Source organism: Heteronotia binoei, chromosome 1 (genome assembly GCF_032191835.1).
Source record: "Heteronotia binoei isolate CCM8104 ecotype False Entrance Well chromosome 1, APGP_CSIRO_Hbin_v1, whole genome shotgun sequence".
Taxonomy (NCBI): Eukaryota; Metazoa; Chordata; class Lepidosauria; order Squamata; family Gekkonidae; genus Heteronotia; species Heteronotia binoei.
In genome coordinates, this window is record NC_083223.1 from 274,252,139 (window position 1) to 274,267,278 (window position 15,140).

At 47.6% G+C, this 15,140-nt stretch overlaps 1 protein-coding gene across 1 annotated transcript in view; it reads left to right on the top strand.

Moving 5' to 3' along the window:
- Positions 1–3,267, top strand: part of LOC132584125 (prisilkin-39-like) — a 56,111-nt gene extending 52,844 nt beyond the window's left edge. The window contains exon 4 of the mRNA XM_060255962.1: positions 2,738–3,267. Within this exon, the coding sequence (XP_060111945.1) occupies positions 2,738–3,267 (530 nt within the window). The remainder of the gene's footprint in view (positions 1–2,737) is intronic.
- The last annotated feature ends 11,873 nt before the right edge of the window (positions 3,268–15,140 follow it).

Below are 15,140 nucleotides of genomic sequence, written 5' to 3' on the forward strand. Positions count from 1 at the left end.
TGGAGATCAATTCCTATGAGGAAAGATTAAAGGAGCTGGACATGTTCAGCCTGGAGAGGAGATGACTGAGAGGCAATATGGTCACCATCTTCAAGAAGAAGAAAAATAAGAAAGCATTGGATTTATATTCTGCCCTCCACTCTGAATCTCAGAGCAGCTCACTTTCCTCCTCCACAACAGACACCCCGTGAGGTGGTTGGGGCTAAGAGAACTCTCTCAGAAGCTGTCCTTTCAAGGACAAGCTCTGTGAGAGCTATGACTGACCCAAGACCATTCCAACAGCTACAGGTAGAGCAGTGGGGAACCAAACCCAATTCTTCCATATAAGAGTCCACACACTTAACCACTGCACCAAACTGGGTCTCTTTCCCAGTTCCAAAAATCCCTTTAATATATAGTCCTCAGATAGAGGACATATTAGATATTAAACTCGAAGTACTTGAAGAGCTGTGATGCAGAGCATGATACAGAATTATTTTCTGTTGCCCCAGAAAGTTGGACCAATGGGTTGAAATTGAATCAAAAGAGTTTCTGGCTCAACATTAGGAAGAACGTCCTGACAGTTAGAGCGGTTCCTCAGTGGAACAGACTTCCTCGGGAGGTGGTAGGCTCTTCTTCCTTGGAGGTTTTTAAACAGAGGCTAGATGGCCATCTGGCAGCAATGCTGATCCTGTGAATTAGGCATATCATAAGAAAGAGGGCATGAAGGGTGTGTGTGTGGGAGGTATTTGGGACCCCTGCACTGTGCAAGGGGTTGCACTAGATGACCCTGGATGTCCCTTCCAACTCTATTATTCTGTTACTGTGGCTTTCACTACTGTGTTGCTGCCTATCACTCCAAGAACGCTCCAGACTAGGTAGTTTCTACACCACTTTCAGCTGGTTGAGATTTCTGTTTGTCTTCAGATTTCTGTAGTCCAAACCCAATTGCACTGTTCATTGGATGTCCCATCCTGTTGATTGCACTCGGCTTGTGCTAGGTAAATCACCCTTAAGCAGGCCTTGAATTCAGCAGGAGCTCACAGGAGCACAGCTCCTGAACCTTTCTGAGGGTTCCTCCTCTTCCTCCCCACCTACCTTGTCCGTTGAATAGGAGGTGCAGCTGCATCACAATCCCTGGATTTGGGGAGTGAGCAGCCACCCAGCCACCAGGAGCTTTGCCACGCTCCCATCGGCCCTCATTAAGCACTGTTATTACCCACCACCCCACCCTTTCTCCACTTCTTATGTGATTTTTGGACAGTGGGTGCCTTGCTGGCCTTTTGACTGGGAGGGGGCAGCCAAGGAAAGCCCTAAGCGAGCCAGGCCTGCTTGGGCTGGCCGGATCGCTAGCCAGCCCAAGCAAGCCTTGCTTGTCTGGGGCTCTCCTTTCTTGTGTCAGGTTGCTTTTGGCTGGTGGTGGGTTATGTTAATGAGTTCCACCATCTATTTTGCTACAAAACGGCCCCTGGCCTTCAGTCACCCAGAAAGGAAAACTACTACTAATACTACTATTACTACTACTACTACTAATAATTATAATAATAATAATAACAGGCATCTTGACCATAAAAAGTGAGGACACTGCTTCCTTTCCATTCCCCCATATATCCAGATGTTATCCAGATATTAAACGTTGTCAAAGGTGCTGTATGTTCAACGAATTTACAGTAACAGGATTATCTGTGAGACATGCTACTAGGTATTACTAAACTACATTATAAATATGAATTAGCTTGACCAATTTAGCATACACCAGGTAGAGCAGGGCCCTCAACAGTGTGCAAGAAAGGCCCCTTCAGCTTCTATCTATGCAGTACAAATAAGATTCATTATGGTTGAAGAGTGATTTCAACTTGTAAAACACTGGAGGATCTGCCAGCAGGACCTTGATGAAGGAAATCATCGGCAGAGATGAAACAAGTCAGCCAGTATCATAACGGAAAACAAATCAGCCAGTATCAGAATGCCCCTGTGTAAATCGATGGTGCGGTCTCATTTGGAGTGCTGTGTGCAGTTCTGGTCACCGCACCTCAAAAAGGATATTATAGCATTGGAGAAAGTCCAGAGAAGGGCAACTAGAATGATTAAAGGGCTGGAACAGTTTCCCTATGAAGAAAGGTTGAAACGCTTGGGACTCTTTAGCTTGGAGAAACGTCGACTGCGGGGTGACATGATAGAGGTTTACAAGATAATGCATGGGATGGAGAAAGTAGAGAAAGAAGTACTTTTCTCCCTTTCTCACAATACAAGAACTCGTGGGCATTCGATAAAATTGCTGAGCAGACAGGTTAAAATGGATAAAAGGAAGTACTTCTTCACCCAAAGGGTGATTAACATGTGGAATTCACTGCCACAGGAGGTGGTGGCGGTCACAAGCATAGCCAGCTTAAAGAGTGGTTTAGATAAAAATATGGAGCAGAGGTCCATCAGTGGCTATTAGCCACAGTGTGTGTGTGTGTGTATATATATATAATTTTTGGGGGGCCACTGTGTGACACAGTGTTGGACTGGATGGGCCATTGGCCTGATCCAACATGGCTTCTCTTATGTTCTTATGATCAAGTGAATGGTTCAATGGTGTATCTTCATTAGACCTGGGTGACGTTTCGACTTCAGAGGCCAAAGTCTCCTTTTATTTCTTCTGTGTTGTTTCATTTCAGATCTAACTCAACCTTAACCAAAATGAGCACCTGCAAACCCCAGAAGTACAACCCATGCCGCCGCGGAAGTTTCTCTTCTGGTAGCTGCTGCGAAGGTTCCGGCCAACGCATCTGCTACTACCCACAGAGCTGCTATGGAGGTTCCGGACAACGCATCTGCTCCTACCCACAGAGCTGCTATGGAGGTTCTGGCCAACGTATCTGCTATTACCCATACCGCCGCGGAAGTTTCTCTTCTGGTAGCTGCTACGGAGGTTCCGGCCAACGCATCTGCTACTACCCACAGAGCTGCTATGGAGGTTCCGGACAACACATCTGCTCCTACCCACAGAGCTGCTATGGAGGTTCTGGCCAACGTATCTGCTATTATCCATACCGCCGCGGAAGTTTCTCTTCTGGCAGCTGCTACTACCCACAGAGCAGTTATGGTGGTTATGGCCGTTGCTACTACCCAAAAAGCTACTATGGTGGTTTTGGGTATGGCCGGTGTTATTACCCACCACAATATTGTGGGGGCTACGGTTATGGATGGGAGTACCCATCTAGGCGTGGCAGCATCTGTTACGAGCCCTGCTACCCTCTCACTCGACGGTACAGCTGCAGCGGCATTGGCGGACCCTGCTAGATGCCTGAGTGGAATTCCAACGAGATGTTAAATGGCAGATCCAAGGACTCTCCAGCATTTCAACATTTCTCTAAATCACTCCTGTGCCTGCTTTTGTGCACGCCACACTACCTTTAATGACTGTTTCTCTAATGGGCACTTCTTGCAAGTCCATGAAAACCTAGTGGTTCGCCCCTACATCCCGCAAGACACCTTGACAACGGAATCATCCTTCAATGTTCTATCTGGGCTGTTATCTGGTTTGAATCCTGCAGTTGCTCATTTTTTGCAATCCACTTTCCGCTCTCAAATTAAAAGCTTGCTTTGCATCAGAATTGCCTTTCTGGATGTCTCTAGTGTATCTCTCTCTCTCTCTCTAGTTCTCAGTTATAACAATCAATGTCCTCAGTAGAAGGAAATAGAAGGAAAAGGGGAGGGACCGTGGCTCAGTGGTGGAGCATCTGCTAGGTAAGCAGAAGGTCCCAGGTTCAGCTCCCAGCATCTCCAACTAAAAAGGGTCCAGGCAAATGGACATGAAAAACCTCCGCTTGAAGACCCTGGAGAGCCGCTGCCAGTCTGAGTAGACAAGACTGACTTTGATGGACCCAGGGTCTGATTCAGTAGAAGGCAGCTTCATATGTTAATAGAGGGTGCAGCAGAGGAACTATTTGGGGAAGGATGGTGGCTCAGTGGTAGTGCACCTGCTTGGTAAGCAGAAGGTCCCAGGTTCAATCCCCGGCATCTCCAACTAAAGAGGGTCCAGGGAAATGGATGTGAAAAACCTCAGCTTGAGACCCTGGAGAGCTGCTGCCAGTCTGAGTAGACAAGACGGATTTTGATGGACCGGGGTCTGATTCAGTAGAAGGCATCTTCAAATATTCATATATGAGAAAGCAACTGGTTGTGTTTGCAGTACAGTGAGATGAAATACTGTGTGAGTGGCAGATAATATCAGGAGGAGGGTAGGTTGAAGTTAGGGAAAGTTGCTCCAATAAAAAAGCAGTTGTTACCAAGCATCCTTCCTAGTTGATAGGATCAGTAATTCTGAAGCACTTCCCCTGAAAGAGTTTCCCCATGACTCTTAGTCATCTCCTGCACTGGATAGCTTGAGGAAAGCTTTGCATACCTTTCAAATCATGATTTGCTGGGCTGTGATCAGGCCTCAGATTCAGTGGGAGCTCACAGGAGCGCAGTTCCTGAACCTTTCTAAGAGTTCCACCTCCTCCTCTTGAGAGTTCCACTTCCTTGTCCACTGAATAGCATTACAGCTGCATAGCAATCCCTGGATGAGCTCCACCACCTATTTTTTCTACAAAATGACCACTGGCTGTGATCATTTGTGTTTAAGAATCCCAACAGGTGCAAGTCTTTAACCCAGGCTGCAGGCTGCAGGCTGGTGTTTTAGCCTGCATATTCATAGATATAAAAATATTAATGCATACAAAACAAAAAAAAAAGGGGAGGGGGGAGAGTCTAATGCTTCACCAGGCAGTCTTTTCAAAATCTTTACACAGACTTCAAGGAAAGAAAAAAAAGAGGCAGAAGTTGACTAAGGTCAAATCTAAACTGTAAAACATAAATAGTAGTTCAGAACACAAGAAGAGTCCTGCTGAATCAGACCAATAATCAATCAAGTCCAGCATCCTGTCTCACACAGTGGCCAACCAGTTCCTCTGGAGGACAAACCACAGGGCTTAGAGGCCTTCCCCTGATGTTAGGAGAGGGACGGTGGCTCAGTGGTAGAGCATCTGCTAGGTAAGCAGAAGGTCCCAGCTTCAATCCCTGTCATCTCCAACTCAAAAGGGTCCAGGCAAATAGGCGTGAAAAACCTCCGCTTGAGACCCTGGAGAGCCGCTGCCAGTCTGAGTAGACAAGACTGACTTTGATGGACCGAGGGTCTGATTCACTAGAAAGCAGCTTCATATGTTCATATGTTGCCTCCTGGCTCTGAGATTCAGAGGCTTAGTGCCACTGTGTGTGGAGATTTCCTTTCGTCACCACAGCTAGTAACCATTGATATATATATCATCCATGAATCTATCTAATCCCCTTTTGAAGCTATTTATTCCTGTAGCCATCATGGCATCCTCTGGCAGCAAATCCCACATTTTAATCCTTCTTTAAGTAAAGAAGTATTTCCTTTTGTCTGTCCTGAATCTACTGCTCATCAGCTTTGTTAGATGCCCTTGAGCCCTAATATTTAGGAGAGGGAGGGGGGGAAAGTTCTCTCTGTCAACTTTCTCTGCCCCATGCACAATTTTATAAACCTCTATCATGCTCCCCTTAGTTAACTCTTTTCTTTTTAAACTCAAATTTTTTTTGAAACATCACTAATCAAAAAAATACAGACATTACAATAGTGTATCTACCATAACATAAAATAGACCCAGTTCACACACACACACACTCTCTCACACACACACAAACTAAACTAAACTAAACTAAAATGTCCCAGACTCTTCAGACTTTCCTCATAGGGAATGTGCTCCGACCCCTTAATCACCTTGGTTGCCCTGATTAATAATAATAATAATAAAATTTTATTTATATCCCGCCCTCCCCGCCTAGGCAGGCTCAGGGCGGCTAACAACATGTCCATACGATAGTTATACAAAAACTTTAAAATCAGCATTATCTTAAAAACCGTTCTAATTCGCATTTAATATAATTGACATAATGTAACAATAACAATAACAGTGGTATTTTTGGCGCTATTCTGTCAGTTAAAGTCACTTGGGCGAATCCATCAGTTCAGCAGTCCTTAATCAGCAGTCCGCAAAGGCCAACCTAAAAAGGATGGTCTTGCAGGCCCTGCGGAATTGGTCAAGGCTCCGCAGGGCCCACACCTCTTCCGGAAGCTGGTTCCATAGGCATGGAGCTTCAATAGAGAAGGCCCGTGTGCGGGTGTTCTGCAATTTCACCTCCTTTGGCCCAGGGATAGTCAGCTTGTTCTTCCCCGCTGACCTCAGTGCTCTCTGTGGCTCGTATGGGGAAAGACGGTCCCTCAGGTAGGCGGGTCCTCGACCATATAGGGCTTTAAAGGTAATAACCAGCACTTTGTAGCGAACCCGGTATGTAACTGGCAGCCAGTGCAGTTCGCGCAGCCCTGGCTGTATGTGCTCCCACTTCGGGAGTCCCAGTAACAGCCTTGCCGCCGCGTTCTGCACCAGCTGCAGCTTCCGGGTTCGACACAGAGGCAGCCTCATGTAGAGGGCATTACAGTAATCCAATCTTGAGGTGACCGTCGCACTATCATTAGTAGGATGATAGTGATTCATTCAAGGTCCTCAAAACATACAATTATAGCATTCATTTGAAAATCACTGATATTTAATCTAAAGTTTATCCCAAACGTGAGTGCTTCCCCAAGGCTAGTTCAAGGGGGGAAGGGGGGGGAGTATTTGTTTGCATCTGGAGTAGCTGGTCTTGAGGACAAAAGGAGATTGAGGAAGAATCGCACTGCTACAGCACCAACCCCAAATCAGACTTTTCCCTGCAGCCACTGTGTCCGGACCTGCCTGTCCCGCATTGGTCTTGTCAGCCACCAGCGAGCCTGCAGCAGACGTGGACTACTGCACCCTTCCTAAATCTTCGTTTGCGAAGTCAAGCCGAGAGAGAGAGAGAGAGAGAATAACAGGGCAGGTGGGAAAGGAAAGATTGAAAGAAGAAAGGAGACCCTGATTGGAAAAGTAAGGCCATCAGTATGTAATTTATTTATTTTATTCAATTTTTAGCCCACCCTTCCCACAGAACAGGCTCAGGGCGAGTTACATCATAAAAGCAATCAACCATAAAAACGAAAAAAGATCACATATAACATCTAAAACTACAGAACGACAATAGACTAAAACGGCAGGTTCTGCCCCACAGACGTGGCCTATTGTCCAGGTCCAGCGGATCTTATAGCACTGGGATGGAATTAAAGGGGAGGCCAGTAACAAGTGACGTCCAGTATTAGAGTTACCAAGTCCCCCTTGGCCACCCGCAGGGAAGGAGCAGGGGAGGGTTGCTAAATCCAGGTTGGGAATCTCCTGCAAATTTGCGGATTTACATTGGGGAAAACATTGACCTCAGTAGGGTACAATGACACAGAGTCCAGCCCACAAAGCATCAATTTTCTCCACGGGAATTGATCTCTTGAGATGAACTGTCACCCCAGGGGATCCCCAGATCCCACCTGGAAGCTGGCGTTTCTCATCTGATGGTAACGGTAAGAAAATAAGAGAAGCCATGTTGGATCAGGCCAATGGCCCATCAAGTCCAACACTCTGTGTCACACATAAGAACAGAAGAGAAGCCATGTTGGATCAGGCCAATGGCCCATCCAGTCCAACACTCTGTGTCACATAAGAACATAAGAGAAGCCATGTTGGATCAGGCCAATGGCCCCTCCAGTCCAACACTCTGGTCGTTTTCGCACTCACCTCCAGCCGGCGCGACCCCCCTCTTCACCGCGCAGGATCTGCGCGGATTTCCCACTAAATGCCGCGGAGCAGCCTTTTGCGCCGGAAACTCCCGTCGCAAAAGCCTTTTGCGCCGGAAACTGCTTTTTGGAGGTTTACGTTTGAGCGGCTTTTGCGCCGGGAGTTTCCGGCGCAAAAGGCTGCTCCGTGGCATTTAGTGGGAAATCCGCGCAGATCCTGCGCGGTGAAGAGGGGGGTCGCGCCGGCTGGAGGTGAGTGCGAAAACGACCTCTGTGTCACATAAGAACATAAGAGAAGCCATGTTGGATCAGGCCAACGGCCCATCAAGTCCAACACTCTGTGTCACACACTGGCAAAAATTTTTATATACACACATACACTGTGGCTAATAGCCACTGATGGACTGATGGATAGCTGCAAGTCAGTTAGTTCAGAGCTAAAGAAGTAGAGAAGGAAATAAAGTTATGGGGATGAGCTTCAGGAAAGGAAAGTAGAAAAGGGGAATTTAATCCATACTAGGACTGCAGTACTGCAGTCCTAAGCTCTGCTCATGACCTGAGTTCGATCCCTGGTGGAAGCTGGGTTTTCAGGTAGCCGACTCAAGATTGACCCAGCCTTCCATCCTTCCGAGTCAGTAAAATGAGCACCCAGCTTGCTGGGGGGGAAGCGTGACTGCGGAAGGCAATGGTAAACCACCCTGTAAAAAGTCTGCCATGAAAAACGTTGTGAAAGCAACGTCACCCAAGAGTCAGAAACAACTGGTGCTCACACAGAGAACTTTCCCCTTCCTTTCCCTACTTCTTGTGTAAAGGGGTGTTGTCTCAGCATTGGTGGAAGAGGGTCAAGGGATGGAAATCGACTCAAAATGGCATAGCCAGTGATGTCCCTTTTTTACTTTGCTGAGCTCTTGTCCCACAAACAGCAATCTTGTAAGCTCCCTTGGGCAGGTTCCCTGCAGAGAAGGGACATAACTTTTCAAAATAAATGAATAAACCACTAAAATCATACCCTGTATGTGAAGGGTCCTTTAGGAGTCACAGAATGTGATGTTGACTGGCGCTTGACCATGTTTTCAAAGTGTTCAAGACAATTCTGGTCAGGTATGATTTAGGTACAGATATGGATTTAAGTGTCCATGGGTTTGTAGCTAGCTTTCCTTTATCAGATCATTTAATTCCTGGAAAGGGCTATGGCTCAACAATATTTTTTTTTTTTTTGTTATGAACATATGAAGCTGCCTTATACTGAATCAGACCCTCGGTCCATCAAAGTCAGTATTGTCTTCTCAGACTGGCAGTGGCTCTCCAGGGTCTCAAGCTGAGGTTTTTCACACCTATTTGCCTGGACCCTTTTTGGGAGATGCCAGGGATTGAACCTGGGACCTTCTGCTTCCCATTATAATACACAATTAATACAATTAGAGAATCTTTGTTTGCAACATAGGCATTTGCAGCTTGGCTACTCCAAGAAAATTATGCCATCTATTACTGCTCCACAGATAATTAAAGGAGAGCAATTACATGTGGTGCTGGAGAAGAACCTTGAGAGTCCCTTGGACTGCAAGAAGATCAAATCAGTCAGTCCTAAGTGAAATCATCCCAGTCTTTTCACTGGAAGGTCAGATGCTGAAGCTGTCAGACACTGGAAAAATACTGTAATGAAATGCTTAAGCTTAAAAGAATGTGATGAAATGCTTAGCTTAACTGACTCCATTTTCTAGCCTATATTACTAACCATGGGAAGAGACCTTGCATATCAAAGTAGAAGCATAGTATTTACTAACCCTGGTGTGAATTCCTGTCCCTGGAACTAACAAACGCAATTCCCCTTTGAAGATAAAATGCCTCTGGGGATGGCAGCTCAGCCATTCCTGTGAGATCAAGGACCGCAAGGAGATAAGTAAAAGTTACTGTGTGAAATGTATCACTTCATGCTAAAGAATGCTTGGGAATGTAGTTTTGTTTAAAAACCTTTTGATGTGCAATTCCTTAAAGTGAATCCTCACTGGTAAGAATGTATCAGTTCCAATCTTTTCACGCTCAGAAACTATGAACACTCAAATGAAGCCTTAAACTTTGTATCCAATGGAGTCTGGTTGATTTTAAGTTCCATTGTCTGACATTTTGGAACTGATCCAAGAACGGATTTATCCGAACTGGCCACTTTTAAGCCAGATGGCTGCAAAATTTCCAGATAACGGAGAACCTACCAAACCTGTGGAGAAGCCGAAGACCCCACCCGGCGTCACCACCACCCGATGAATGGGAGAGTCCCCGCTACACTTCCAGACACTTCTCATTACCCCGCAGAAGTGGAAACCGTGCACCTCGACCACCCTAATGGACGAGGCGGCAAGCCGTTACGAGAACATAATCGTTAGACTGGACCCAGGGGGGAATGGCACCATGAAGGAGGCCGAGGAGGAGTGGGGCCGAGGGGACAACCACAACCGAGAAGAGGGCTGAGTCCCGAGAGGTGAAGGAGGCATCGAATAACTGAGGAACGAGATGCGAGGTTGGGTGAGGGAGCTTCAGAACAAGATCCAGGTCAACACAGTGCACATCACCAGAGAGGTCCCCAGACCATGGAATGGGGGCAGAGGCAGGGGTCTGGACATAACATTCGAAGGCGACCCCGAAGAAGTAGAATACTTCACCATCCAGGCCAACAGCTACATGCATTACTGGGGGAACACATTCCCTGATGAACCCCACTGAGTGGACTACCTCAGGTCGAAGCTGAAGGGGGCAGCCCGACAATTGTACGTGAGCCTGTACAAGAGCCGGGGCCCCAAGCTGACCAGTGTGGAGGGTTTCTTACAAGCGATGCTGCGGCAGTACGGAGACCCCCTCCAAGAAATGAGAGCTCTCACTGCACTACACGACTTGCAGCAGGGTTTGAGGTCAGTGAGAGAGTAAACGGCGGACTTCAGAGCCCACTGCACCAAGGTTCGAGGCTGGAATGAGAGGATGAAGATTGAAGCCTACCAGCGGGGCCTCAACGCAAGCTTGCTAGACAGGGCCTTCCACCAAGCCTGTCCCACCACACTGGTGAGGTGGATGCAGCTAGCGGGAGAGGTCGAGACCAACATGAGGCACATAGCCCTACAGCGACAGCAGCAGAAAGGGGTGAAGGGGGGACGAGAGGCTCGGCAAGGGACCAAAGCTGAACCAAGGAAGGCGCCAACTCCAGGGGGGACCCCCGAACCAGTGCAGAGCCGGAAATGCTTCTGGTGCGGCGATCCAGGACATCCGGCAGCCAACTGTCCAGAGAAGCCTCGAGCCCCCCCCTTAACCTGAAGCCCACAGCAGCAGGACCGAAGAAAACACTGGGGAAGCCCAAAGAGCCCAATCAGGGCAGTGTCGCCGCTTCGCTGGTGCTTGACGAGGATACTATAATTATTGATGACTCGGGCAAGGAGTTGTGGGAACCAGAACCGACGGGAAACGGGAGCGACCTGACGGCAGTTCGTGGATCTAACGGCACCATTTCAGGTGAGAATAACCAGGGCCCTACTTTTTGTGCCTTTGACTCTGTTGAACCCAAAACTCAAACAGTTTATGCACGCCTGGGCCTTGATCGACTCGGGGTGCACCCGCGAAATCATAACCCCAAGACTGATAGGTGCATTGGGGCTGTCTAGAACTCCCTTGCCCCACCCGATCCAATTTGAGCAAATGGATGGGACAGCCATGAGGGGAGAACCCTGCATGGAAGAGACCCAGGGGTTACCCGTAGGAAAAGAGGAACACTGGGAGGTGGAAGTCTTTGTCATCGCCCCCTCTTCCTCTTTTGATGTGGTGCTGGGCTGGGCTGGCTCACCCAGCACCAGCCGGACATACAGTGGGGGGAACAGACAGTAGACTTTACCGACCGAAGGTGCACCCAGCACCCAAAGGAGTATCGGGACTTGCGCAAGGTTTTTAGCGAGAAGGAAGCGGATAAGTTACCGCCCCACCATGACACTGACTGTGCGATTGAATTAATCCCAGGGCAAGAGTTACCAAAAGCAAAATTGTACTCCATGGGGTGGGCCAAAAAGGCAGAGTTAAGGAAGTTTATTGACAAGAACCTGAAACGGGGGTTCATTAGGCCGGCCACCGCCCCGCATGCCACCCCAGTCCTTTTCAGGAAGAAGAAGGACGGGAGCCTCCGGCTTTGCACAGATTTTTATGGGATAAACGGGATTTCAATGTCTAACGCCTACCCCATCCCGTTGATCAAAGACTTACTAAGCACAGTATCAGAAGGGTCCATTTTCACAAAACTAGACCTGAGTGATGCCTACTTCAGAGTGAGAATCAAAGAGGGGGATGAGTGGAAAACGGCGTTTAATACACCCATGGGACAGTTCGAGTATTTGCTGATGCCGTTTGGTCTACAAGGGGCCCCTGGGGTCTTTATGAACTTTCTAAATGAAGTGCTCAGAGAATACCTGTACAAGGGCGTGGTGGTGTACCTGGATGACACCATTATCTATTTGAAAGATCTACCTTCCCATGTGCAGCTAGTGAGGAAGGTACTCTCCACCCTGTATCAGCATAAACTGTATGTGAAACTGTCTAAATGTGAATTTCACCAAATGGAATTCGATTACCTAGGATTTCAGGTGTCCGGGAAGGGGTTGGCGATGGACCCAGCAAAAATACAAGCGGTGTTAGACTGGGAACCCCCGAGGACATGTACACAGCTCCAGTCCTTCCTCGGGTTTGCAAATTTTTATAGGGAGTTCATTCAAGGGTTCGCCCAAGTGATGCTACCCCTGACGGACTTACTCAAAACCAAGGGGAAGGGACCGGAAGCTAAGAGACCCGGGACCCGACTACCGTGGTCACCCAAATGCCAGGCGGCCTTTGATGAGCTAAAGCCCTTCGTGGTCCAATGCGACGCCTCCAATGTAGCCGTCGGAACCATATTAATGCAGAGGGACGACGATGGGAGGTTGAAACCATGTGCTTATATCTCCCGAAAATTCTCACAAGAGCAGCACAACTGGTCGGTCTGGGACAAAGAAGCGTTCGCAGTAACATTCGCCTTAAAAATCTGGCGGTCCTGGCTGAAGGGGGCAAGAGTGCCATTTGAAATCTGGACTGACCGTAAAAACTTAGAGGTGCTCACTGGCCGACGGAAACTGACTGCCAAACAGAATCTGTGGGTGGGGTTCTTTGCAAAATTCGATTTCACCCTCCGGCACATCCCCAGCTCAAAAAATTTCTTGGCCGATGCCCTATCTAGACTGCCCCAACGTGAGAGTCAGAGAGAAGTCACAGACTCTATTATTCCCCCCTCAGCCATCGCCGTGGGGGTGACCACCCGTTCTGGAAACAAAACGGGGCAAACGGAACCATTGGGGGGCAATAGACTGATTGAGGAAACTGAAAAGGAAGGGGAAGAAAGACCGGTGGGGATTGTTAAAGGAGAGGGAGGGTTCTGGTACTATGAGGGGAAATTGTATGTGCCCAAAGCCCTCCGCCAGGAAGTACTGCAGCACTGTCACTGCAGCAAATTGGCCGGTCACTTCGGCTACATAAAAACGTTACATCTAACGAATCGCCAGTTCTGGTGGCCACAAATGAAAAAAGACATTTCCGAATTTGTAGGATCATGTCCAATTTGCATCATGGCGAAACGAAGGGGGGGGGAACTGCCGGGGCTTCTCCAACCCACTCCCACGGCCACGAGACCCTAGTCAGTGGTGTCAATGGACTTTATAGTGGAGCTTCTGGCTTCACGGGGGAAGACAGTAATTCTGGTAGTGGTGGACACTTTCTCAAAACAGGCGCATTTCATTCCTTGTGAACAACTCCCCACTTCTAAGAAATTGGCTTATCTATTTTTTCAGCATATTGTTAGGCTACACTCATTTCCAGACAAGGTCAGTAGCGACCGCGGGCCACAGTTCGTTGCCATCTTCTGGTGGGAGTTTTGCAAGGTGGCAGGCATAGAGCAGGGGTTGAGTTCCACCTATCACCCACAGACGGACAGGCGGAACGCGTGAACAGCCTTCTCGAACAATACCTAAGGTGTTATGTAAACTATTAGCAGTCATCAAAGATTTCAGGTTTTCACGGCTGGTAACATCATTAGGGTTTGTAGAATCTTTCGGGATCAAGTGCCGTGTTCTACTGGAGAAAGTTTTCCTTCCAGACGTTTCGTTCTCAGAGAAATGTCTGAGAACGTCTGAGAACGAAACGTCTGGAAGGAAAACTTTCTCCAGTAGAACACGGCACTTGATCCCGAAAGATTCTACAAACCCTAATGATATTAGCAGTCAAATTGGATGGAGCTGCTCAGGTTTGCAGATTATGGATACAACAACAGTTTGCACAGCTCCACCAAAGCATCGCCATTTCAAATAGTGAATGGCTACGAAGGGAAGCCCTTCCCCTTACTGCCCAGCAGTGAGGGAACAGCGCCACCTACCTCCTGCCAACAATGGTGGGAGAACATTAAGAAAGGCTGGGCAGCCATTCAGGAGAATCTGGAAGTGGCCAATAGACTATAAAGCTTATTTTGATAAGAAACACTCCCCAGAATGGGACTTCAAAGATGGGGAGAGTGTATTCCTATCCACCAAAAACCTACCTTTACCACAGACTTGCCGAAAACTGGCATACAAATTCCTGGGCCCATTCAAAATAAAACGGGTGATAAACAAAGTGACTGTAGAATTGGAACTTCTTAAAATGTTTAGTAAAATTCACCCAGTTTTCCATTGCAGCCTTCTTCGCAAAGATCCTGGAATTACGTCATGGCACCCCGGCCCTCAAGAGCCCACACCTATTCAAGTGGAGGGTCAGAGTCACCATGAGGTGCAGGAGGTGCTGGATGCAAAGTTAAAAAGGGAGATATTGTACTACCTAGTCTGTTGGAAATATTTCTCCCCAAGCTGTGATGAATGGGTCAAGTCATCAGACCTTCGGGCCCCCCTCCTCCTCAAGAGATTTTACCTACTGCACCCAGACAAACCCCGAGCAAGAGCTTAGGGGGGGCAGTATGTCAGACACTGGAAAAATACTGTAATGAAATGCTTAAGCTTAAATGGATGTGATGAAATGCTTAGCTTAACTGTCTCCATTTTCTAGCCTATATTACTAACCATGGGAAGAGCTTCATATGTGCTTCATATGTTCATATATGCTTCATATGTTCATATACCTTGCATATCAAAGTAGAAGCATAGTATTTACTAACACTGGTATGAATTCCTGTCCCTGGAACTAACAAAAGCAATTCCCCTTTGAAGATAAAATGCCTCCGGAGATGGCAGTTTAACCATCCCGGTGAGATCAAGGACCGCAAGGAGATAAGATTGTGAGTGGAGGGTGGGGTATAAATCCAATGTCTTCTTCTTCATCATCATCATGGGAAGGAAGGCAGGAAGGGCTGCATCAGTTCTGAGTTCTTGTGGCCCTTTCTTACACACCCCAGGAAATTTTGATCACCGCTTTGAGGGCAGGCAAGAATTTG